The sequence below is a fragment of the Conger conger genome, chromosome 9, assembly GCF_963514075.1.
Source record: "Conger conger chromosome 9, fConCon1.1, whole genome shotgun sequence".
NCBI classification, from domain to species: domain Eukaryota; kingdom Metazoa; phylum Chordata; class Actinopteri; order Anguilliformes; family Congridae; genus Conger; species Conger conger.
In genome coordinates, this window is record NC_083768.1 from 944,697 (window position 1) to 970,888 (window position 26,192).

Consider the following 26,192-nt stretch of genomic DNA (forward strand, 5'->3'; position numbering starts at 1 on the left):
AGAACAGCTGCTCAGAGGGTATTCTGCTCTGAGGGTTTAGACTCAACCTAATCACACACAGATATTCTGAGGGTTTAGACTCAGCCTAATCTCACACAGGTATTCTGCTCTGAGGGTTTAGACTCAGCCTAATTACACAGGTATTCTGAGGGTTTAGTCTCAGCCTAATCACACACAGATATTCTGAGGGTTTAGACTCAGCCTAATCTCACACAGGTATTCTGCTCTGAGGGTTTAGACTCAGCCTAATCTCACACAGGTATTCTGCTCTGAGGGTTTAGACTCAGCCTAATTACACAGGTATTCTGAGGGTTTAGTCTCAGCCTAATCACACAGGTTTTCTGCTCTGAGGGTTTATACTCAGCCTAATCACACAGATATTCTGCTCTGAGGGTTTAGACTCTGCCTAATCTCACGCACCTGAGGATCAGAAGGTTCTATGGTTCCTGGTCTACAAAGTTTCTGAATTAGCTGATTTGCCATCTCCAGATAGGGAGAAATCTACAGTGACTAAATTATGTAGTTATGTCTGATATTCTTTCATAAGTGACAATCAAAACCTTTGCTTTTCATGTGCTTAAGAAGGGATGTCTGGACATTCTGGCAACATGAAGGAAACAAGCTCAGTTAAATTAACCACATAGATTATGTTTGCTGGACCTGCTGAGATACATTGGTGCTCTGTCTCTACCTGCAGGTTAAAGGAAACAATATGGAGGGTCATATTGATTCTTCCCTTTTTCTCCCCCCTGTTCAGTTTCCACTGAATATAGAAAAACCATATTATTTTTCATTTATTAATATTTATCCATATATCTTTGGCTATATACTGAGGATAAAATTGGTCCCGACTTGGTATCTATTAATTTTCTTGGACTAGGTGAATACACCATTCTCTACCAGACAAATCTACTGTATGCTCACTCTCTTCAATAGGATACACAGGAAGCCAGCATTTTTGGTTGAAATGCAGGAAAAGTAATGTACGATTATGCAGGATTGATATGCTAACCCAGGACATGATTCAAGAAGAGGTATGCACCTGCTGCCATGGTGACACATGCATGAGAGTGTCACTGGCTTTGTAAGACAAGAGTGAAGTCATTTTAATGACATCGCACCTTGAAACCTTTGTTACGTTCTCAGGCGTCCAGGGGTAGGAGGGAGTACGCAACAAAATTATAATTAAATAAAAATGACCGGGAGGATGTATTTGAGGAGTGAAAATGATCGAACAAACCAGGTTTGAGGTGCAATAGGTGTATTTACAAAAATGTACAGTGGCGGTGCTATTTACAGTTTTCAAACAAGACAAAGACACATCGGGTACGAGGCCAAGGGACCTGGGTGTTGCCAAATCAATTAAATGAACAAAACCAAAGAGCTAAAAACAAAATACATACTAACTGTAACAAAATAATATCTCTACTCTATAATCAAAAGTACATAGGTGGCAATCACCCCTTTCCTAAGGTGTCTAAACAAGGGTTCACCCTACGTGCAGCAACAGTGTATAGAGGCCTCTGTCTTACCTGCCCCAGGGCCTACACACGGACAACCACATTCACAGGAGAAGGAGAACGGAGGAACACGCATGCACACAACAGGGTTATGAAGGGAATGAATAGGCAAGTTAAGCATCGCCCCCTATAGGGCAGCCAACACAGTTTATATAAGCAGAGGGATGTGATTGGTGGAGGCGGGACCAGGGCAATGATGATGGACAGCAGGGACAGCGAATGGAAATGGTTGATGGCTTCATCTGTAGAGTTTAAGGGGGGGGGAAACAGACAGACATACATACGTGGAACGTAACAACCTTAAACCTTCATTTCATCTACCAGCCCCCTTCATTTGCCTATCTGACAAAGCTATGCCATTCTCTGTCTGTATGTATTTGCATGTTGCCCAGATTCTGTATGGTATTATACTTTTTACACCTGTGAAGCAACCTGCATATCTACCATTTTGATTGTAATTCAAATATCCATTTATTTTATCAGGCGTCTGTCAAATGCCGGTAGCTCAGGTGTAAGGCGCTCAGGTGTAAGTAATGCCATTGCAGCCTAGGTTTTTTCGGGCGATGGCGCGTTACCTCAAAAAGGTATTAAAGAATCCGATAATCTTTTACCCGATCTACAGTCGATACTATTTACCCATACACGGCCACCGCTACTATGGCACTACTTTAAATAGAGCACGCTTTGGTGCCTCTCCACAGTTATCATCGACCATTATGAACGGCATACGCTTTTACTGTGGTTTCTTTCCTTTGGGTTAATAAAGATGGAAATATAGGTTTGACTACAGAATGACTCCAAAGGATATCAGTTTCTCAAGCACGGGGAGCCTAAGATCGGAAGTAAGTGGTCTATAGCTGCGTGCAGTTGGCAAATGTTGCTGGCCACAATTGGAGACATCCGGTTCGCATTTATCAAAATAAAAGTTCGGTGAATAAAATTATTTATGAACTGTAATTTTGTCAATTTTAATTGTTAAATTAATACAGTTGGATATGATTGTGATGTATTTGCAGAGAATATAAAATTGTGCACAAATTTCAATAAAAACAGTTTGCCACCTGTTGTTGCTGTCTGTCAGGTGTGGTATGGGCATGCATTGCCATAGACTGTCAGTTGCCACCCAACTCATTTGCATAGCTCATAACTCAAAAACTATGAATTGTTTCTAAATGAAAGGGGGTATACATTTGTTAGCTGGACCCATATCTTTAAAATGAAACAGTCCTTTCTGCAAAATCCTGTTCCAAGCAATTGTTGCTGTGTTTCTAGTGTGGGGTGGCCATACGTTGCTATTGACTGTCAGTTGCCACCCAGCTCATTTGCATAGCTGATAACTCAAAAACTATAAATAGTTTCCAAATGAAAGGGGGTATACATTTGTTAGCTGGACCCATATCTTTAATATTCTACAGTCCTTTCTGCAAAATCCTGTTCCGAGCAATTGTTGCTGTGTTTCTAGTGTGGGGAGGCCATACGTTGCCATAGACTGTCAATTGCCACCCAGCTCATTTTCATAGCTCATAACTCAAAAACTATAAATTGTTTCAAAATGAAAGGGGGTATACATTTGTTAGTTGGACCCATATCTTTAATATTCTACAGTCCTTTCTGCAAAATCCTGTTCCGAGCAATTGTTGCTGTGTTTCTAGTGTGAGGTGGCCATACGTTGCTATTGACTGTCAGTTGCCACCCAGCTCATTTGCATAGCTGATAACTCAAAAACTATAAATTATTTCAAAATGAAAGGGGTATACATTTGTTAGCTGGACCCATATCTTTAATATTCTACAGACCTTTCTGCAAAATCCTGTTCCGAGCAATTGTTGCTGTTTTTCTAGTGTGTTGTGGCCATACGTTGCTATTGACTGTCAGTTGCCACCCAGCTCATTTGCATAGCTCATAACTCAAAAACTAGAAATAGTTTCCAAATGAAAGGGGGTATACATTTACTCTATATACCCATATCTTTAATATTCTACAGTCTTTTCTGTGAAATCCTGGAAACAATTGGCTAAATGATTCCATTATAAACACATACCTGTCATTTTTAATCAGAACAGTACCCGAAAACATAAAACTTGCAGTCCCCTCTACATTTGTTAGCCAGGAACTGTATAGTTTGTACTGCAAGACAATTGAGGTCTTGCCAAATTTACCAAATTTAAAAAGAAATTGGTGGAGATTTAAATTTGTCCTTGTTCCAGTGAATTTAGATTTGTTACATTGGACCATGATTCATAGTACAATGGAACATTGCAGGATATTAGAGGGAAAAATATTTTTGAAAGCAGTATTAATGGACTCACTGAAGCACCACAACTCATCTTTATTAGCAGTTCTTGACCGTCTCTCACTGTATTTATCTTTACAGTATTTTGGCATTACAGGAAAACTACATCCAGTAAATTTTGTTTTTGAATATGCTCACCAATGTCCTTCCTTTCCAGGTCAGTTAGATGGGAGCAGCTGTGGACTTTACGTTTGTGTTTTCAAAAAGTATAATACTTGATAGTAATCAGTTAAATTGCAGTCCAAGTAAAATGCGAAAGGTTGTCCTGGATGACTTAACTTAAAATTAAATACTCATTAGAATTAGCCCAACAGTAAATCCTCCTTACAATTAAGGCCTCGGTTTGTTTCCAAGTCCCATTTGTGTCCCTACTTACTTCCCACTGCCATATTGTCATTTTTTTCCCCCTTGTCTTCATCACAATCATACTGCAGCGCTGAGACACCCCCCACATACTGCCCCAGGACCGCCACCTCCTTCATCTGCACCCTGCCAATCTCACACACATTCAAAACCCATCACATGAACAAATTGTTCATAATTCATTGTTAATTGTTTTATCTGACCATCATTGTCACCCGTAAGCCAGCCAGCGGAGAATGGACCCCCCACTTAAGTCTGGTTCCTCCCAAGGTTTCTTCCTTCTCCACCTTGGAAGTTTTTCCTTGCCACTGTTGCCCTAGGCTTGCTTTTGTGGGGGGAAAGGCTGGGGCTTGCGCTAAAGCTGTGTTTCTCAACTCTAGTCTTGCCGGAAGGTTTTTGTTGTAACCAGAAACTGAAACAACTAATTTAATAACTGAACCAATCATACCACCAAAAATGCCCTAAATTAAATAAATCAATTAATAAATTCCTGGTTGAGAAGCACTGCTCTAAAGCATGTACTGACAAATATAGCGTGAAATGTGCAACACAAATAAAGTTGATTTGACTTTAATTTCTTTGTAAAGTTGCATGGTTTGGGTTTATCCCTGGGTATATAGGTCTATAATGAGCAGCTTGTGAATTGACAGTCTATAGCAATGAATGCCCACCCTGCACCTGACACACAGCAACAATTGCTGTGAACAGGATTTCACAGAAAGGACTGTTTAATATTAAAGATATGGGTCCAACTAACAAATGTATACCCCCTTTCATTTTGAAACAATTCATAGTTTTTGAGTTATCAGCTATGCAAATGAGTTGGGTGGCAACTGACAGTCAATAGCAACGTATGGCCACCCCACACTAGAAACACAGCAACAATTGCTCGGAATAGGATTTCACAGACAGGACTGTAGAATATTAAAGATAAGGGTCCAGCTAACAAATGTATACCCCCTTTCATTTTGAAACAATTTATAGTTTTTGAGTTATCAGCTACGCAAATGAGTTGGGTGGCAACTGACAGTCACTAGCAACGTATGGCCACCTCACACTAGAAACACAGCAACAATTGCTCGGAACAGGATTTCACAGAAAGGACTATAGAATATTAAAGATATGGGTCCAGCTAACAAATGTATACCCCCTTTCATTTGGAAACAATTCATAGTTTTTGAGTTATCAGCTATGCAAATGAGCTGCTTGTGAATTGACAGTCAATAGCGTATGGCCACCCCACACTAGAAACACAGCAACAATTGCTCGGAACATGATTTTAGATAATAAATGTATAATTTTATATATATTATACATAGATTTAATGTATGCCCCTTCATATTTGGCAACATTTTTTTCAAACAGTAAGCAGGTATGCAAATGAGCAGTTATTGAACTGTATGCTTGGCCTACAATATAGTAACTAGTCAAATAGCAAGCTTGTTGCTTGCTGACTTTTATAAGTTCTATCAGCAATTAATTTAAACAATGGTAATTATGTGAGGAAGCGCAGCAAACGCGGTAACTATGTTCTGATTATTTAACGTTACTCAGCAGCTCTTATTTTGACGGAAAATCACAGGAAGTTGAAACCGGAACTTCTGTACAGGAAGTCTAATTGTTGCCAACTTCACGGAGCTGTGGTCTATATCAATTAATATCACAGACGAGGATGCAGTGACTATTCGTATCCTGTATGGACATGCATATTGTTCCGTTATAATAAATGTGTCTAGTTATTTCCAACAATGTAACGGAAATTGCTATTAGCTTGATTAGCATTATCCTGAAGTAAAAACTGACGTAATCAGTTAATTAAGGCGGCCACTTCAAGAGCTTACTTAAAACTGAAAAAAAGAAAAGAAAAGAAGAAATTCAAGAACATAAATGTTTGTAATTAAAAAATGAATGAAATAATAATAAAAAGAAAAGGAGATCTTGTTGAACGTCTATGTTTTAGGATGAGACTCGAATATAGTTCACCAGAATATAGACCAAACTCTGTGGCTGATTGTCTGCCAAATGACTAAAATGTAAATGTAAAATGTTCTTCCCTTCAAATTAATGTTTGTGTGTTGAATGCCACACAAGGGCAATTTAACAAAGAATGTAATCTGAAGTGTGAACATGCAGAAACATTGATAATGCGCTATACAACACTGAGAATATTGTTCCGTCCGGGTTGGCGAACGAACTTTTTATTGTAAATTGGCTAAGTGCTGAAGCACATAATTATATATGTGAGTGTCTCGTTAATTTTGGGAATTATGTTACCGTAAACTAAAACGTGTTCATGTGTTGAACAATTACGCTTCCTGAGCAATAAAGTCTGAATTCGGAATTCGGAACAGAGAGTAGACAGTTTTAGTTTGTGGGGCCTCCAAATATATTGCAAGATTCTGGGAAAATAATATCTGTAAATAAAAACACTTTTTTATTGAACTCAACAAAGATATATATAATATCACAGGATATAAGCATATTACAGGTTGATTGATGTAATTTAATGGATGGCTAGAAAATAGCCATTACACGCAGTCTCAATGGCTTTAGAACTGGGGCTATGCTTTACACATTATATAAAGCGAGTGTGATTTAATAAGGCCTGAAATACTACAAAATGTGGTTTCTGATTAGCATATTCGCTGGAATGGATATGAGATTTTGCTCAAATTAAGAGAAGGTTGATAACAGACATTTTATGGTTTATGTTTACCTTCTCATTTTTTGAAAACACAGTAGCACAAATTAAAAAAAACAATCGATTGTACCATCTGTAAGTGTCTTTGTATCATTCCAGAAAACATGGCAATATATACCTTCCCAAAATACAGATATTGTTTCATCAGCATCATTACAAAATGAATCAACTTTACATTCTGCAAGATTAATAACATCGGCGCAGCAGCACCTTCAAAAAAAACCAAAGACGTCAGCGTGAAAGTGACGTCATGGCGTGCATGCGTGATTACAAGCAATTTAACTGGCTAGTTCATAGAAAGCTTTTAAGAGGTTTAAAAACTTTTTTTTATAGTTGCATACCGTAGTTGCATTTCTGCAAGAATAATGGGGTTGTTTTCATTCTGGCAACTCGTTCTTGTGTGTGAGTGGCGTTTGAAAACTTCACCAAGAGATGAGGGGTGGGGTTTCTAGACTGAAAGATTAATCCACATTCACAGACCCTAACCCCACAACTTTTTAATGCTTCATGCCGTACTGTCAACAGCCAGTATTCTCTACCGTGACATATTTGACATATTTGACATGTTTAACACCACAAATGTAACAATTTATTTTAAATTGGTTTTGTTGTGTTTATGCAGTCCCCTCCAAAATGATTGGAACAGCAAGCCCAATTATACACTGAAGACAATTGGGTTTGAGGTCAGAAGCTGTACATGAGATTCGTATCCGAATTTCAGTTTTTATTTCCAAGTATTTTTACAGTGGGGTGCAAAGATTTGGGCACTCCTGGTTTAAATGTCTGTTACAATCCCTCATTTGCCTATCTGACAAAGCTATGCCACTGCAAAGCTAAGCAACCTGCATCTCTGCCATTTTGATTGTCATTAAAATATACCTTTATTGTATGCATTTTGAAACAAGATGTACTGAATTATTTCCCCATCCATTAATAGTTGGCAAGTTTGTGGTCGCAAGATGGAGGGAAAAAGTTTTGGGGAAACACTAATTTGAGTTTTTCAGGCCCAGAAAAGTTTCTCTGACAGAGAAAGCTTCGACCAAAACGAAACATAAAAAGCCATTGTGGCAAAACCAAGGCGTCCGTGGTCCTCATCATGGTGGACCAGTTTTTGAAGTTTGTTCACTTCGTTTGCTGTTCCCAAACTACCCTCCTGGAAAGAGACAGCGGAGCTCCTGTTCCTCCACGCCTTCCGTCTGCACGGCCTGCCCCTGGAGGTGACCAGGGGCCGTGGCCCTCAGTTCTCCAGTCGCTTTTAGAGGTCATGCTGTCCGCTCTGGAGGCCAAGACCCAGCTGCTGTCTAGCTTTCACCCCCAGACCGCCGGCCAGACTGAGCGGACGAGCCAGGAGTCGGCAAAGACACTGCACTGCCTGGTGGAGAAATCCCTGCCCTCCTGGGAGGCCTCGCTCCCCTGGGTGGAGGATGCACATCATTGCTCCTCGGGGCCGCCATGTCCTGACTCCATCTCCCATCACACCCCCCACCTTCTCAATGCCTGACTCCATCTCCCATCACACCCCCCACCTTCTCAATGCCTGACTCCATCTCCCATCACACCCCCCACCTTCTCAATGCCTGACTCCATCTCCCATCACACCCCCCACCTTCTCAATGCCTGACTCCATCTCCCATCACACCCCCCACCTTCTCAATGCCTGACTCCATCTCCCATCACACCCCCCACCTTCTCAATACCTGACTCCATCTCCCATCACACCCCCCACCTTCTCAATGCCTGACTCCATCTCCCATCACACCCCCCACCTTCTCAATGCCTGACTCCATCTCCCATCACACCCCCCACCTTCTCAATACCTGACTCCATCTCCCATCACACCCCCCACCTTCTCAATGCCTGACTCCATCTCCCATCACACCCCCCACCTTCTCAATGCCTGACTCCATCTCCCATCACACCCCCCACCTTCTCAATGCCTGACTCCATCTCCCATCACACCCCCCACCTTCTCAATGCCTGACTCCATCTCCCATCACACCCCCCACCTTCTCAATACCTGACTCCATCTCCCATCACACCCCCCACCTTCTCAATGCCTGACTCCATCTCCCATCACACCCCCCACCTTCTCAATGCCTGACTCCATCTCCCATCACACCCCCCACCTTCTCAATGCCTGACTCCATCTCCCATCACACCCCCCACCTTCTCAATGCCTGACTCCATCTCCCATCACACCCCCCACCTTCTCAATGCCTGACTCCATCTCCCATCACACCCCCCACCTTCTCAATGCCTGACTCCATCTCCCATCACACCCCCCACCTTCTCAATGCCTGACTCCATCTCCCATCACACCCCCCACCTTCTCAATGCCTGACTCCATCTCCCATCACACCCCCCACCTTCTCAATGCCTGACTCCATCTCCCATCACACCCCCCACCTTCTCAATGCCTGACTCCATCTCCCATCACACCCCCCACCTTCTCAATGCCTGACTCCATCTCCCATCACACCCCCCAACTTCTCAATGCCTGACTCCATCTCCCATCACACCCCCCACCTTCTCAATGCCTGACTCCATCTCCCATCACACCCCCCACCTTCTCAATGCCTGACTCCATCTCCCATCACACCCCCCACCTTCTCAATGCCTGACTCCATCTCCCATCACACCCCCCACCTTCTCAATGCCTGACTCCATCTCCCATCACACCCCCCACCTTCTCAATGCCTGACTCCATCTCCCATCACACCCCCCACCTTCTCAATGCCTGACTCCATCTCCCATCACACCCCCCACCTTCTCAATGCCTGACTCCATCTCCCATCACACCCCCCACCTTCTCAATGCCTGACTCCATCTCCCATCACACCCCCCACCTTCTCAATGCCTGACTCCATCTCCCATCACACCCCCCACCTTCTCAATGCCTGACTCCATCTCCCATCACACCCCCCACCTTCTCAATGCCTGACTCCGTCTCCCATCACACCCCCCACCTTCCAGGCATAGGGCCTGACTCCATCCAGTGTTCCATGTCTCCAGACTTGAGCTATATCTCACATCCCAGATTTTGTTTCTGTTTATCTGCCTGTTTGGACTGCCTTACTGTTATCGACCTTCTGCCTGTGACCACGACTACGTTTTGGTTTTCTTCAATTTTATGTGTGAGGTACCGTTCAGAGGACCCAGACACAGACCAGGGAGTATGCAAAAATGTTGTTCTTTAATCAGTCCAGGATCAAGCCAGGTAAACAGAGTTCAAACAATCCCAGAATCAAGCCAGGTAAACAGAGTTCAAACAATGCCAGAATCGAGATTCAAAATAATGGTCAAAAAACAAAGCAGGGGCCTACAATCTGAGAGTCACAAGCTGGAGTACAAAAAGGGCCAAAACGAATAATCAAATAATCAAACAAGCAAAAAAAAAAACAGAAGGATGAGGCAAACTCGTGTCGTTCTTGAATCTCAAATATACAGGCTTACTATGAATTGGCAACCCGATATTGATCAACGTTCAGACAAAGAACAATGCAGAGACAGGTGTTTAAATACCAAGACCAGACCAAACTAGGCGGGGCACGGGAGTGAGGTGGGCTAAACAAATGGACAACATGCGGAGAACATAATAGGGTACTGATATAATAACAAAGAGGAAACGAACCCACATGAAAGACATTCGGCTCCGGATTAGGACGTGGACATTACATAGTGATAGAACAGAGAGGCGGAGTTACAGAGCAGACTAGAAATGGGAGATAATTGTTTGTAAGTTATAGTAAGTGTATAAATCTAAATACCCAAAATAAGTGACTGTTAGTTTATTAGTTAGACAGACAGTAAGTGTGTTAATATAGTATATTAGTACTCAAGGGCATAGGTTTCATTTCAACATTGGGTGTTCTCCCCCAGGAAATTTTGAGCATCTCTCACTTAATTTCCTGCATTCTGGTGAATTTTTATGAACCAATTTACTCCTCTTCTGCATCAATTTATCTTCACATTTACCTCAGTCCAGCTTCCTCATTGTTCGCCGCATATCTTTCAGACCGTTTGCAAACACAGCGAACAGAATGCTAACGGAAAAAACTTTAATTGTTTGCAAACGTTCGCCTGTTTGCTGAACGCACCTCAGATAACTTCAGGCACAAGTTATAAACTAGATAACGTTAGCGTTTCATCCGCATATACTCTCATTCAGAAACACTGAAGGTAAAACAAGCGTGATAGCTATTTACACTTGATTCATGACACTATCATGCTTCCGCAACGGTAGACATATCGCAACTGCGGGTGTATGAAATAATTGTAAAATAGGCAAGAAAGATATCTAAGCGTTTAGACCCTCTGTGCTGTTATTTATACCTGTACTGGGGAGGAGGTTATCATTCATTATGTTTTGGGGGGACAAATTCACCTCTTCTAAATATTGAAAGTCCTGACGCAATTCTATACCGTTTATAAACGGCTTATCCATTTCGGCCGATCATTTGCGTTTGCCGGCCGGCGTAAGCTGCATCGCTGTGTTCACCTGTCATACGCCATCGTCCGCAGGTGTGCTCGTTAACTTCTCATAGTTTAATGTGCGCGACTCGCCTCCATTCAGTGCTAGACTGCGTCCCACAATCTTTCACTCCACCATCCTTTACTCCACTCCCCCAGGGCCACTCCTCCACTTCTGCGAAATAATGTGGCGCAAAGGAGTGCTGTATGCCTATACACTTTCCGTCTATTGGGACGCACCTGTAGTGTAGGTGCATAAATGCTTTTGTTTTTTCAGTGGAAATGTAACTTCACCTTTCCCGCAGCGGACATCAAGGTAAGTTATTCACATGAATGGTGGCGCTGGTTTGATTAACTTTGTTGTAGTATTTCTTTTTTAGTTTTACTTCTGACACTATTTTATATAAGGAGAACGAGGAGGAGGCCGATATAACAGGATTAGTCGTTTAATAGCGTCTCTCCAAACCCCTCCTTGTACATCGGGTTATTCTTCAAGGGTTCCGATTGTATCTGTAAACACACTAAGACTCGGAACTGTACTGGGCTCTCAGGTCCTCTTAGCACTCATACTTGTGTTTGATTTGCTCTTCGTTGTACGTCGCTCTGGATAAGAGCGTCTGCTAAATGCCTTGTAATGTAATGTAATGTAATGTAATGTGATGGGTTATATCTCTCAAGGCTCGGAATGTATTTCTTTGCCTCTGATTTGCTACAATTTTAGATTTGAAATCACACAATTAACATGTGATTAAAGTGCAAATTTTCAGATTTTATTAAAGGGTATTTTGTATACACTTTGGGTTCCCATGTAGAAATTATAGCGGTGTTTATACGTAGCCCTTCCATCTCAGGGCACCGTAACGTTTGGGACAAAGTGGAGTGAAGTATGCATTTTCAGAATAATGGGACGCACCCATTGGCTGTATCTGAAATGGCTCACTATTCACTTATTACTAATCCCTACTTTGTGAATATCAATTTAATACGCTACACAGGTTTATCTAAAAAAAATTAGAATACCGTGGAAAAGTTACTTTTTTCTGTTATTTAATTGAAACTTTCACATATTCTAGATTCATTACACATAAAGTGAAATATTTCAATTATTTATTATTTTGAATCTCGATGATTATCTATGTGGTTCAGGTCAATCAAGCACAGTAATACCATGGTCAGCAAACCAGTTACTAGTAGATTTGGCACTGTGGGCAGATGCCAAGTCCTGCTGGAAAAGGAAATCAGCATCTCCATAAAGCTTGTCAGCAGACGGAAGCATGAAGTGCTCTAAAATCTCCTGGTAATCTGCTGTGTTGACTCTGGACTTGATAAAACACAGTGGACCAACACCAGCAGATGACATGGCACCCCAAATCATCACTGACTGTGGAAACTTGGACACACTGGACTTCAAGCAACTTCCAGTCAACTTTCCATGAATATGCGTTGATACAACACTCTGCGAACAGCCAGCCCTTTCAGCAACGACCTTCTATGGCTTACCCTCCTTGTGGAGGGTGTCAATGAGTGTCCACTGGGCAACTGTCACGTCAGCAGTTTTCCCCATGATTGCCCGACCATGTATTGAGAGCATAAATGAACATACTTTTCAGAAGATCGACATTTCTGTATTATAAATCTTTTTTTTGACTGGTCTCATGTAATATTGTAATATTTTCAGATACTGGAGCTGTAAGACGTAATCGTCAAGATTAAAACAAAAAAAGGCTTGAAATATTTCACTTTATGTGTAATGAATCTAGAATATAAGAAAGTTTAACTTTTTGAAACAAATGACAGAAAAAAAGAAACTTTTCCACCATATACAAATTTTTTGAGATGCACCTTTAGTTTAGTTTACTAAATAAAGAGTGAATTTGGACAGCAGACGTCGTATTTTGCAATATATCCGCGTAATCGCGTATAAGGCTATGCACTGCAGGATCTTGCCGCAAATCCATTAACAAACATAGGTCTATGCAGCCTGTTCTTAAAAACCCTCATTTCCATCTTACAATGCCCAGTGAAGATGCAGCTCCCTTAACCCAGATATGGCGTTCAATTTGTCATTTTCCTTCTTTTAAAAAAAATAAATAAAAATTTTAAGCATGGCCGTGGCTTATTTTGTCTAATAAGTAAAAGAACATATTTTTATGGAGTAAATATCTACAACACACCCTACACCTTTCTATACAAAAAACACTGGTTTAGAAGAATGCTATTACCGCTTTTAGTCGATAGACTGAATGTAGCCTACTCGTTCATCACAAATTACGTTTATTTCTTGGTTTACTATTCACTACATTAGGGTGAATTCAGATTCAGAATTTGGGGCGCATTAAGTATTTTGAGTTTTTCGCCTTGACTAGCTAATCATTGTCATTCAGCATTTTCACCTCAAATACCGTGTATATAAATTGCTCGTGGTCACATGACATTTATTCTGCGACTCACTCATTGACGTGGGCGTGGCGATGGTCACCCAGGAAGTAGGCAGGAGACAGGGTACAGGGACACAGTGTAGCATTTGGGCCTTATTTGTTAAGATGATACAAATGTCATGCATGATACTGATTATCAAGTATAAGATAATACTGCAACAAAATAAAGTAAAACATTTTGAATATAATTTTTTCCTTCTTTAAATCTTTTTATTTTCAGGCTGTCCCAAATTATCTTCAGGTGTATGGTAATTAAGTTCATTAATGAAAAATAATATAACATGGCTGAAATTTGAGTGTGTGTAAATAAATTTCACTCTAACATCATTAATATCATTAAAAAACTTACAAACTAAATTATCCAACTGTATATATAATTTTTATACATGGTTTGTGATATGGTTTGTGGCTACGCCACCTAGCAATACGCCTTCTTTGGCATGTCATGTTTTATTTACATTATTTTAATATCTTTTCAATCAGGGTCGATTTGCCAGAAGCACCATTACTGGTGGGTGTAATTCACTATTTTCTCTGATTAGCTGATGTTTTCAATAAAAGCGCAACAACAAGCAAAACGCACCAACACTCAGTACACCAGTGGTTTCTTTCTTTTTCAGGTCATTCCAAGTTGTTGTACAAGCTATCCTCAATGCTTGTGCAATGGATTTCCCCTCTTTTCTAAGCTTCAAAATGGCTTGCTTTTCTCCCAAAGACAGCTCTCTGGTCTTGATGTTGGTTTATCATTTCTAACACAAATGGGTGGTCTGATATAAAAGGTGATGCTCTTAGTTGTTTAACAAATCTAGACAAAAATACCAGGAAATAAAGGCTGAATTTCAGATCTGTCATCTCATCTACATCTTTTGACCTCAAACTCAATTGTCTTCAGTGTATAGCAAAAACAAAGAAATTGCTATTCAAATATTTTTGGAGGGGACTGTAGAACTCTCATAAAATGAGGAACCTCTAACCTGCCTGGTGTGGGAGATTGAACCTAAAGAGTGCAATCTCAACTCATTATCATGTGCAATATCTCCCTATAGTCACTGCAATACCAACCTATAATCATGTGCAATATCTTTTTTTTATTTTTTATTTAAATTTTTCCTGATTTTTCCCTTTTTCTCCCAATTTGGTAGCCAATTGTACCTCGTCTGATTCAATTGGAGGTAGTCGTATTAGATGTACCGCCCGTACCCCATCCCTGGGCGGCCCGAATGAGAGCGACACGCCTTCTTCAAGCCGTCTCGTCTCGTGCCCGTTGCCGTGATTCCGAGGCGCCCGAGGTGCTTATTGTGCGGCGATCTAATAACCCTGCCAAGTCCCTCCCTCTGGAGCAGCGAGCCAATTATTGCTGCCCCACGTGAGCCGGCCAAACTTTTGGCAGGACCGAGAATCGAACCCCGGTGTGCAACTGCAGCAAACTGCAACCGCAAGTCTGCTGCGTCTTAGCCTGTTGCGCCACCGCGACTCATCATGTGCAGTATCTACCTATAATCACGTGTAATATCTAACTATAACCATGTGCAATGTCTACTTATAATCATGTACAATATCTACCTCTAATCACTGCAATATCAACTTATAATCATGTGCAATATGTAACTATAATCATGTGCAATATCTACCTATTATTTTATCTCCTTGTAGGTAGTTTATCAGAAGTAGTATGGGCATTGTATGGACCCAAGGCATCTTTTATGACAAAGTAATATTTGGGGTACACCAAATAATATAAGATACAAAGTATCTACATTTGGTTTTGTAATATACATAAACTGTACGCGATATGATCACAGTATTATACAGTACACTAATTTTTTTATTTGTGTGTGCCTGGTGGCACCAGACTACATGTATTGATATAAATTTATACAGAACAAATTAATATTGATAGTACATTAACCAAACTTATCGATAATTACTACTGTTATACTCACCTTCAATGCACTATGTCCCCTCAAAATAAACCTTGCTGTCTATGTGTCTATTGTGCTAAGCCTCTCATTTACATGCAGAACAGTGAATACTTACAATAGCTTACATGTACATGTTCATTTGACAGATTTTTAAGCAGAAACATTAGATTTTGTGTAAGTGTAGCAGTCTCAGGTTGGATTTTAGTTTTTTGAATAATCTGGTAATATTTAAGTTGTTTATGTGTTCCAATGGATTCTACGGAGAGCAATCCCCTCTGTTGGGAAATGCTCCAGGCCCATTACTGATATGTACCATAGATATGTTGAGTGTAATCAGTCCTCCTTTGTTTTCTTTCTAGGTGGGTGATTTCCAGCAGAGAGCAGCTTCACCATCTCTTTACCACCTCATTCAGTCAAAAAGAAGAAAGCAGGACCCCTCCCTCTAACAGGAAGCACAAGCTTGCACTTCAAACCGTCACATTTTCCCTCCTATTCAGACGTCAGTTACTTACTAATCTACGACTGTCAGTACCTCTCGTACTTGCAGTTTACCATGCAGAAAACCCCCAAAGTGTAAACTGCATGCATCTAGCTTTTGAGTGCATCTGAGAACTGTTCTGAAAGGATAACATTCCCTGCCTGAATAGGTCATGCACTTTGTTTCTGATACAATCCTTTCAAACCCTCGTCTGAAGTCAAACCCTCCATTGAGGAAGCTCTCCCTCCTTTTTGCAACTTTCCAGTCTGTAAACACATATCATTTACAAAATGGTGGACCTCAAGAATCCGAGAAGAAAGCTTTTGATTGTGCTGTTCTGCTTCTGTGCTACTACCATAGTTTTATTTAGCTCCAGCAATACGTCATCATACTTATCACAACTTGTCTCTCGGTGGTCCGACAAACCTGTTTCCAGGGCACTGTGTGCCTGTCGCCAGTGCATCTCTGTTGAGGATGAAGACCCCTGGTTCAGGAAGCGCTTTAACACGTCCATATCGCCACTCTTGTCACAGAAGAACGCCATGCTGTCTGACGACACCTTTAAATGGTGGCAGGTAAGCACGCACACAAAAAAGTACCTATGATGCTGGAAATCATCCAAAAGCTGACCTGCTGGCTCATTCTGCACGCTAACGCCATAGCACTGCCTGGCTCATTCTGCACGCTAAAGCCATAGCACTGCCTGGCTCATTCTGCATGCTAAAGCCATAGCGCTGCCTGGCTCATTCTGCACGCTAAAGCCATAGCACTGCCTGGCTCATTCTGCATGCTAAGGCCATAGCGCTGCCTGGCTCATTCTGCATGCTAAAGCCATAGCGCTGCCTGCCTCATTCTGCACGCTAAAGCCATAGCACTGCCTGGCTCATTCTGCATGCTAAAGCCATAGCGCTGCCTGGCTCTTTCTGCATGCTAAAGCCATAGCGCTGCCTGGCTCTTTCTGCATGCTAAAGCCATAGCACTGTCTGGCTCATTCTGCATGCTAAAGCCATAGCGCTGCCTGGCTCATTCTGCATGCTAAAGCCATAGCGCTGCCTGGCTCTTTCTGCATGCTAAAGCCATAGCGCTGCCTGGCTCTTTCTGCATGCTAAAGCCATAGCGCTGCCTGGCTCATTCTGCTGCATTGCTCTTTTTGGCATGCTGTTGTTTCACTGCTGCTGTTGCTTGTATTACATGCTTGTTACTGCATTTGCATTGCAATCGTGTCTTCAGAAGTTTGTTGCTCTCCCACCACCACCCCAGCATCCAACTGTGAGCTTCTAAAGACCCCCATGGGTGGGGGGGGTAGTCACTCCCTGTTTTGGCTGGCTTACAACAGGGAGTCATTTATTATGAGTCTTCTGACTGAACTGTGTATGTGTGTGTGTGTGGGTGTGTGTGTTTTGGTTTTGGTCTGTTGACAAATGTAATTGGAGAAAAACCATGTAAATACAGCATAACCTGCCATCTGCCTAAGAAAGGCTTTATTCTGCTCCCATAGCTACCGTTGCTCTTGTTGATTGACTCTTGAGCAGCTGAGAGTCACTCTTGTGTGTCTTTATTGTGTCCCCAGAGGCTACAGACTAAGCAAAATGCCAACTACAGTGCTGTGGTGCAGAAACTATTCCAGGTCGTCCCTGGGGAGGGACATTATAACGACTCAGGGCCCAATCGCTGCAGGACTTGCGCTGTAGTAGGGAATTCTGGGAACCTCAAGGGATCTGATTACGGAGCCCTCATTGACTCCAATGACTTCATCATAAGGTGACAGACTCAGCCTGAGCTGACCTAAAAACAGGTCAGGCTGAGGTATTGTGGGAAGTGGAGTCCCACAAGGATCGGTGCTGGGACCACTGCTCTTCCTCATTCATATAAATTACCTTGACAGGGACATTTAAAGTACGTCAGTTAAATTTGCAGATGATACAAAACTAGAAGGTTTAGCTAACAGTTTGGAATCTATTGTAATCCAGGAAGATTTAAACAGAATCCAAAAGTGGATATGTAGTGGAGGCAGAAATACTGGGGGTTTTCAAGACCAGGCTTGATATGGTGCTAGATACCATTTAGCTGTTAGGCAAACTAAGCAGTAGGTACACTTTAGTGGTAGGATAAGGTCAGCATTGCTGGTCTGAATGGCCTGTTCTAGTTTTATTGCCCTGCTTTGCAAATAAGAGGCTGATAAACATCTAAACTGCTGTTTTCACTTTTAATCGTCTTTAACAATCTGGCATTGCAGTTTTGTGCTTTCATTTTTTCACAGTATTTTGTTTCTATAAATATGAATGCAACAATAATTTGGGACATCAACGACTGAGCTACAAGGGGGCAAAGTGGATATGATTAACCCTGATTAACTATTAAAAGCTGAGCCAGAATGTCCTACCATGTGTTCTTCCAACTCCTGAATTACAAAGCTTGCATTTATTAAGTCAATAGAAATGTTAATTGAATACCAGTTAGTGTATTTTCTGTGGCAATAGTATAGTCTCACATCACGTTACAGAAACCATAATGATGTTTCTTGGTTGTATGGTAAACTTGGGCCACAAAAATGCAGCTATCATGATTGCATTGTCTAAAATCAATGTCAAGACTAGTTTACATAGCAGTCAGTTCTCTAAAAGCGATACATATTGTCTCTGCAGAATGAACAAAGCTCCCATTTTGGGCTATGAAAAGGACGTAGGGAACAGAACCACCCATCGTGTCATGTACCCAGAAAGTGCCACAAACCTGCAAAAGGACACGAGCCTGCTGCTGATACCATTCAAGACTTTGGATCTGGAGTGGATCACTAGTGCTCTGACCACAGGCACTGTGAAACGGTAGGTGGCCATGGGCTACATTGGGAATGCATTTGTGTTTGAACATTGATCTAAGAAGCTGAATGCAGCTCTGAGAAACAGGAGCCCTTGTCAGAAGCTGCTGTAGTGCTCACTCACTTTGTTTTCGGATGAAAAAGAAGCAACATCATTTTCATCATTACGCTTTGCATTTAATGTTCGGGTGAGGGCTAAAATTAGCTAGACAGACAGCTATGCACAAAGAAAGGGAAAAAGGGCTCCTTTATCAGCTCTTGGTTCAGTGCTGCCATGGATGCTCCAAGTGTCCTGCCCTGGGGTACTAGTGGACTCTGTGATCTTGTGGATCGTCATTGGACTAAGTGCCACCCAGCAGGCTATTGACATCTCTCTGTTTTCAACAGCACCCGGATGCCGGTGATGGCCAAGATTAATGCAGACAAGAATAAGGTGAAAGAGTCTTGTGTCGCACTTTGTTCCAAAATGCTTTTGTGTGTGTGTGTGTGTGTGTGTGTGTGTGTGTATGTACAAGTGTGTGAATATACAAATATCACATGTAGTATGTCTCTTGTGCTCATTCTGTGACTTTTATGATTTATTTTAACACAGGTGTTAATATACAACCCCACGTTCTTAAAGTACGTCTATGATGTTTGGCTTGAACGCCATGGGAAATATCCCTCCACCGGCTTCTCAACCTTGATGTTCGCCATCCACGTATGTGATGAGGTAAGCACATATTACACATTTTAACAAACTATCTAATAAACAAACTGGCTTTATCCAATTTACCCAAGAAAAAAAGAAAAAGCAAAGTGCATCACCTCCATCACGAAGACTACATTTTCCCATCTCTGTAACATTACACAACTGCCCATCCCTTTCCCTCAAAGACGCTCAAACCCTGTCCGCGTTACTGCAATGCCCTTTTCTGTGATCTCCTGGATAAATCTCTCCATAAACTGTAATATATACAAAACTCTGCTGCCAGAATATTCACACATACCAAGAAATCACATCACCCCCACCCTCAGTCAGCTGCACTGCTTCCCCATCACCTGACATATTCATTACTAAATCCTTCTCACCCCCTAAAGAGCACTAAAAGGTTTGGCTCCCTCCTACCTCACTGAGTCACTCCTCCCCACTGGACTCTGGTGGCCCCCCAAAACCTGGCTCTTCTCCTAATTCTATTCCCTCACTCAGTACCTTAAAAACCTGCCTCTTCTCCCAACACTGTTACCCTCAGTACCCTAAAAACCTGCCTCTTCTCCCAACACTATTCCCCTCACTCAGTACCCTAAAAACCTGCCTCTTCTCCCAACACTATTCCCCTCACTCAGTACCCTAAAAACCTGCCTCTTCTCCCAACACTGTTACCCTCACTCAGTACCCTAAAAACCTGCCTCTTCTCCCAACACTATTCCCCTCACTCAGTACCCTAAAAACCTGCCTCTTCTCCCAACACTATTCCCCTCACTCAGTACCCTAAAAACCTGCCTCTTCTCCCAACACTATTCCCCTCACTCAGTACCTTAAAAACCTGCCTCTTCTCCCAACACTGTTACCCTCAGTACCCTAAAAACCTGCCTCTTCTCCCAACGCTGTTACCCTCAGTACCCTAAAAACCTGCCTCTTCTCCCAACACTGTTACCCTCAGGACCCTAAAAACCTGCCTCTTCTCCCAACACTGTTACCCTCAGTACCCTAAAAACCTGCCTCTTCTCCCAACACTGTTACCCTCAGTACCCTAAAAACCTGCCTCTTCTCCCAACACTGTTACCCTCAGTACCCTAAAAACCTGCCTCTTCTCCCAACACTGTTACCCTCAGTACCCTAAAAACCTGCCTCTTCTCCCAACACTGTTACCCTCAGTACCCTAAAAACCTGCCTCTTCTCCCAACACTGTTACCCTCAGTACCCTAAAAACCTGCCTTTTCTCCCAACACTGTTACCCTCAGTACCCTAAAAACCTGCCTCTTCTCCCAACACTGTTACCCTCAGTACCCTAAAAACCTGCCTCTTCTCCCAACACTGTTACCCTCAGTACCCTAAAAACCTGCCTCTTCTCCCAACACTGTTCTCCTCACTCAGTACCCTAAAAACCTGCCTCTTCTCCCAACACTGTTACCCTCAGTACCCTAAAAACCTGCCTCTTCTCCCAAAACGATTCCCCTCACTCAGTACCCTATAAACCTGCCTCTTCTCCCAACACTGTTACCCTCAGTACCCTAAAAACCTGCCTCTTCTCCCAACACTATTCCCCTCACTCAGAACCCTAAGCTTCTCCAACTTCCCTTTGTTTCCTCCTCTCCTGGTTTTGCTTTTCATTTCAGTAATTTATTTATTCATGTTTAACAAGTTTTAGGTGCAGTAGTGGGAAATAAGATGCCATGATGGACATTTGTATGCATCTGTGTTCTCGTCTTTTCATTTATTTTAAAAACACACACACAAAATCAAGTTCCAGTTCCACACCATGCACATACACTCAGTGAGCACTTTATTAGGTAGACCTGTACACCAGCTTCTTAATGCAAATATTTAATCAGCCAATCATGTGGCAGCAACTAAATGCATAAAATCATGCAGACATGGTCAAGTGGTTCAGCTGTTTTTCAGATCAAATTTCAGAATGATGCAGAAATGTGATCTAAGAATGATTGACTGTGGAATGATTGTTGGTGACAGACAGGGTGGTTTCAGTATCTCTCATGCACAGCAGCCTTTAGAGTTTGCAGAGAATGGTGCAAAAAACAAAAGAAATCCAGTGGGCAGCAGTTCTGCAGACAGGAATGCCTTGTTAATGAGAGAGATCAGAGGAGAAGGGCCAGACCGGTCAAAGCTGACAGGAAGGTGACAGTAACACATATAACCACACATTGCAACAGTGGTATGCAGAAGAGCGTCTCTGAACACACAAAGCATCAAACCACTAAGTGGATAGGCTACAGCAGCAGGAGACTTAATAAGTCCAAAAAATATGTCTAAAAATACATAATAAAGTGCTCACTGGTGTAGGATATACAATCATAATGATATTGTTGATGATAATACAGTCATTACCAACAACTGGACTCTATGAAATCTACTCAATTTAACATCAAACTGTCCATCTGCGTCCTCTTGGTCTCAGGTGAATGTTTTTGGATTTGGAGCATCCAAAGATGGAACCTGGCAGCATTACTGGGAGAAAAACAAATTTAAACGTACAAAGCCAACCGGAGTGCATGCTGGAGACTATGAGTCCATCGTCATGAAGCTTCTTGCCTGTGAAAAAAAATTGAAGTTGTTTGAAGGGAGATGAGGGCTGTGAAATGAACAGGACTGCCGAACGGCCTTAAAGGCTGAAGTTAGAGCAGCACTGGCTTCCAGTAAAACTATATATGACATATAAACAAGTAAAACTAGATATGACATATAAACAAGTAAAACTATATATGACATATAAACAAGTAAAACTATATATGACATATAAATAAGAAAAACTATGTATGACATATAAACAAGTAAAACTATATATGACATATAAATAAGAAAAACTATGTATGACATATAAACAAGTAAAACTATATATGACATATAAACAAGTAAAAGTAGATATGACATATAAACAAGTAAAACTATATATGACATATAAACAAGAAAAACTAGATATGACATATACACAAGTAAAACTAGATATGACATACACACGAGTTAAACTAGACATGGCTCAGGCAGTAAGAGCAGTCGTCTGGCAGTCGTAGGGTTGCCCGTTCGATCCCCCGCCCGGGCTGTGTCAAAGTGTCCCTGAGCAAGTCCCTTGCATGGCAGCCAATCGCCGTCGGTGTGTGAGTGCGTGTATGAATGGGTGAATGGAGAAGCATCAATTGTACAGCGCTTTGGATAAAGGCGCTATGTAAATGCCAACCATTTACCATTTATAGATATGACATATATTAAGTAAAACTAGATATGACATATACACAAGTTAACCGAAATATGACGTATAAATGGGTAATTTTAGAAGGGCGGGGAGTCAAATTGACCGATTTGAAATGAGGACCGCACTGCTGGGTGATAAGGATGCTGATTGGAGGGGAATGGAGAATTGACAGATTTTTGACCAACATACACGCCCTCTGGTCCACAATGATGTGAAATCAGAGAAGTGGATGAAAAAAAAAAAAAGGAAACAAGTATAACAGTCTTATAAAAATGTTTGGAATACTTTAACATGTGTTTGTTTGACTAAATAGGGGAAAAAGTACATTTTGACTTCAGCTCATCTATAACATGCTCTGTTTTGAGGGAATAATTTAATCAAGTAAATGAAATCATGGCGGCATGGATGTTGCAGTGGGTAGCACTGCCGCCTCACAGCAAGGAAGTCTTGGGTTCTGAATCCCCTTCCGCCGATTTGCGTGGGTTTCCTCCGGGTACTCTGGTTTCCTCCCACAGTCTGAAGACATGCAGTTTAGGCTGATTGGAGAGTCTAAATTGCCTGTAGGTATGAGTGTGTGTGTGAGTGAATGGTGTGTGTGCCCTGCGATGGACTGGCGACCTGTCCAGGGTGTATTCCTACCTTTCGCCCAATGTATGCTGGGATAGGCTCCAGCCCCCCTGCGACCCTGTTCAGGATAAGCGGGTTAGGATAATGAATGAATGATAAATGAAATCATGAAGTTCTATCAATAAATTGGGACATTTTTAGTTTTAAATAGATATATAATTTTGCCTGTATGACCGGTGTACACACGGTGAATAACTGTGAGGGCTATGTCTCTATATGTGAAGTGCCTTATCAATGAAATTCCTAATGTGTAAGTAAGTAAGTGGTCTATATCAATTAATATCACAGACGCCGATGCAGTGACTATTCGTATCCTGTATGGATATGTGCATATTGTTCCATTATAATAAATGTGTCTAGTTATTTTGAACAATGTAACGGCAATTGCTATTAGCTTGATTAGCATTATCCTGAAGTAAAAACTGACGTCATCAGTTAATTAAGGCGGCCACTTCAAGAGCTTACTTAAAACTGAAAAAAAGAAAAGAAAAGAAGAAATTCAAGAACATAAATGTTTGTGATTAAAAAATGAATGAAATAATAATAAAAAGAAAAGGAGATCTTGTTGAACGTCTATGTTTTAGGATGAGACTCGAATATAGTTCACCAGAATATAGACCAAACTCTGTGGTTGATTGTTCTTCCCTTCAAATTAATGTTTGTGTGTTGAATGCCACACAAGGGCAATTTAACAAAGAATGTAATCTGAAGTGTGAACATGCAGAAACATTGATAATGCGCTATACAACACTGAGAATATTGTTCCGTCCGGGTTGGCGAACAAACTTTTTACTGTAAATTGGCTAAGTGCTGTAGCACATAATTGTATATGTGAGTGTCTCGTTAATTTTGGGAATTATGTTACCGTAAACTAAAACGTGTTCATGTGTTGAACAATTACGCTTCCTGCCTGAGCAATAAAGTAAAGAGTAGACAGTTTTAGTTTGTGGGGCCTCCAAATATATTGCAAGATTCTGAGAAAATAATATCTGTAAATAAAAACACTTTTTTATTGAACTCAACAAAGATATATATAATATCACAGGATATAAGCATATTACAGGTTGATTAATGTAATTTAATGGATGGCTAGAAAATAGCCATTACACGCAGTCTCAATGGCTTTAGAACTGGGGCTATGCTTTACACCACATTATATAAAGCAAGTGTGATTTAATAAGGCCTGAAATACTACAAAATGTGGTTTCTGATTAGCATATTCGCTGGAATGGATATGAGATTTTGCTCAAATTAAGAGAAGGTTGATAACAAACATTTTACGGTTTATGTTTACCTTCTCATTTTTTGAAAACACAGTAGCACAAATTTAAAAAAACAATCGATTGTACCATCTGTAAGTTTCTTTGTATCATTCCAGAAAACATGGCAATATATACCTTCCCAAAATACAGATATTGTTTCATCAGCATCATTACAAAATGAATCAACTTCACATTCTGCAAGATTAATAACATCGGCGCAGCAGCACCTTAAAAAAAAGACGTCAGCGTGAAAGTGACGTCATGGCGTGCATGCGTGATGACAAGCAATTTAGCTGGCTAGTTCATAAAAAGCTGTGTTTGTCTCTGTGGGCATAATATTATGAAGGAGAGCAGTTGTGATGACCTAGCAAGGGGTATTCTTTTTGAGTGTGTGTCGGAGAGATAGATAGAGTCCAATAGATAGAGAGAGAGCAAGAGAGAGTGACAGAGAAAGTATGATATTCATATTCTGCAAGAAAATTTGAGTTAACATTTGGGAGTACAAGTACAACTGCAAGAAAATAATTGTTCTCAAGGATGGAGATGAGGGGTGGGGTTTCTAGACTGAAAGCTTAATCCACATTCACAGACCCTAACCCCACAACTTTTTAATGCTTCATGCCGTACTGTCAACAGCCAGTATTCTCTACCGTGACATATTTGACATATTTGACATATTTAACACCACAAATGTAACAATTTATTTTAAATGGTGACCATTGGTTTTGTTGTGTTTATGCAGTCCCCTCCAAAATGATTGGAACAGCAAGCCCAATTATACACTGAAGACAATTGGGTTTGAGGTCAGAAGCTGTACATGAGATTCGTATCCGAATTTCAGTTTTTATTTCCAAGTATTTTTACAGTGGGGTGCAAAAATTTGGGCACTCCTGGTTTAAATGTCTGTTACAATCCCTCATTTGCCTATCTGACAAAGCTATGCCACTGCAAAGCTAAGCAACCTGCATCTCTGCCATTTTGATTGTCATTAAAATATACCTTTATTTCATGCATTTTGAAACAAGATGTACTGAATTATTTCCCCATCCATTAATAGTTGGCAAGTTTGTGGTCGCAAGACGGAGGGAAAAAGTTTTAGGGAAACGCTAATTTGAGTTTTTCAGGCCCAGAAAAGTTTCTCTGACAGAGAAAGCTTCGACCAAAACATAAAAAAACATAAAAAGCCATTGTGGCAAAACCAAGGCGTCCGTGGTCCTCATCATGGTGGACCAGTTTTTGAAGTTTGTTCACTTCGTTTGCTCTCCCCAAACTACCCTCCTGGAAAGAGACAGCGGAGCTCCTGTTCCTCCACGCCTTCCGTCTGCACGGCCTGCCCCTGGAGGTGACCAGGGGCCGTGGCCCTCAGTTCTCCAGTCGCTTTTAGAGGTC

General features: G+C 41.4%; 1 protein-coding gene across 1 annotated transcript; it reads left to right on the forward strand.

Moving 5' to 3' along the window:
* The first annotated feature begins 8,141 nt into the window (after positions 1-8,141).
* On the forward strand, positions 8,142-22,293 carry LOC133136611 (CMP-N-acetylneuraminate-beta-galactosamide-alpha-2,3-sialyltransferase 1-like). Its single transcript, XM_061254248.1, has 8 exons — positions 8,142-8,294; positions 11,653-11,663; positions 16,622-16,760; positions 17,756-17,946; positions 18,831-19,010; positions 19,391-19,436; positions 19,596-19,715; positions 22,123-22,293. The coding sequence occupies exons 1-8, from the start codon at positions 8,142-8,144 to the stop codon at positions 22,291-22,293; spliced, it is 1,011 nt and encodes a 336-aa protein (XP_061110232.1).
* Positions 22,294-26,192: the final 3,899 nt, after the last annotated feature.

What these genes read in the sequence shown, in the direction of transcription:
- LOC133136611 (XM_061254248.1), top strand. Translation starts at nt 8,142, where the DNA reads ATGCTGTCCGCTCTGGAGGCCAAGACCCAGCTGCTGTCTAGCTTTCAC. An exon ending in ACACCTTTAAATGGTGGCAG is followed by an intron (nt 16,761 to 17,755) that starts GTAAGCACGCAC and finishes TTGTGTCCCCAG; the next exon opens with AGGCTACAGACTAAGCAAAA. An exon ending in TCCAATGACTTCATCATAAG is followed by an intron (nt 17,947 to 18,830) that starts GTGACAGACTCA and finishes TTGTCTCTGCAG; the next exon opens with AATGAACAAAGCTCCCATTT.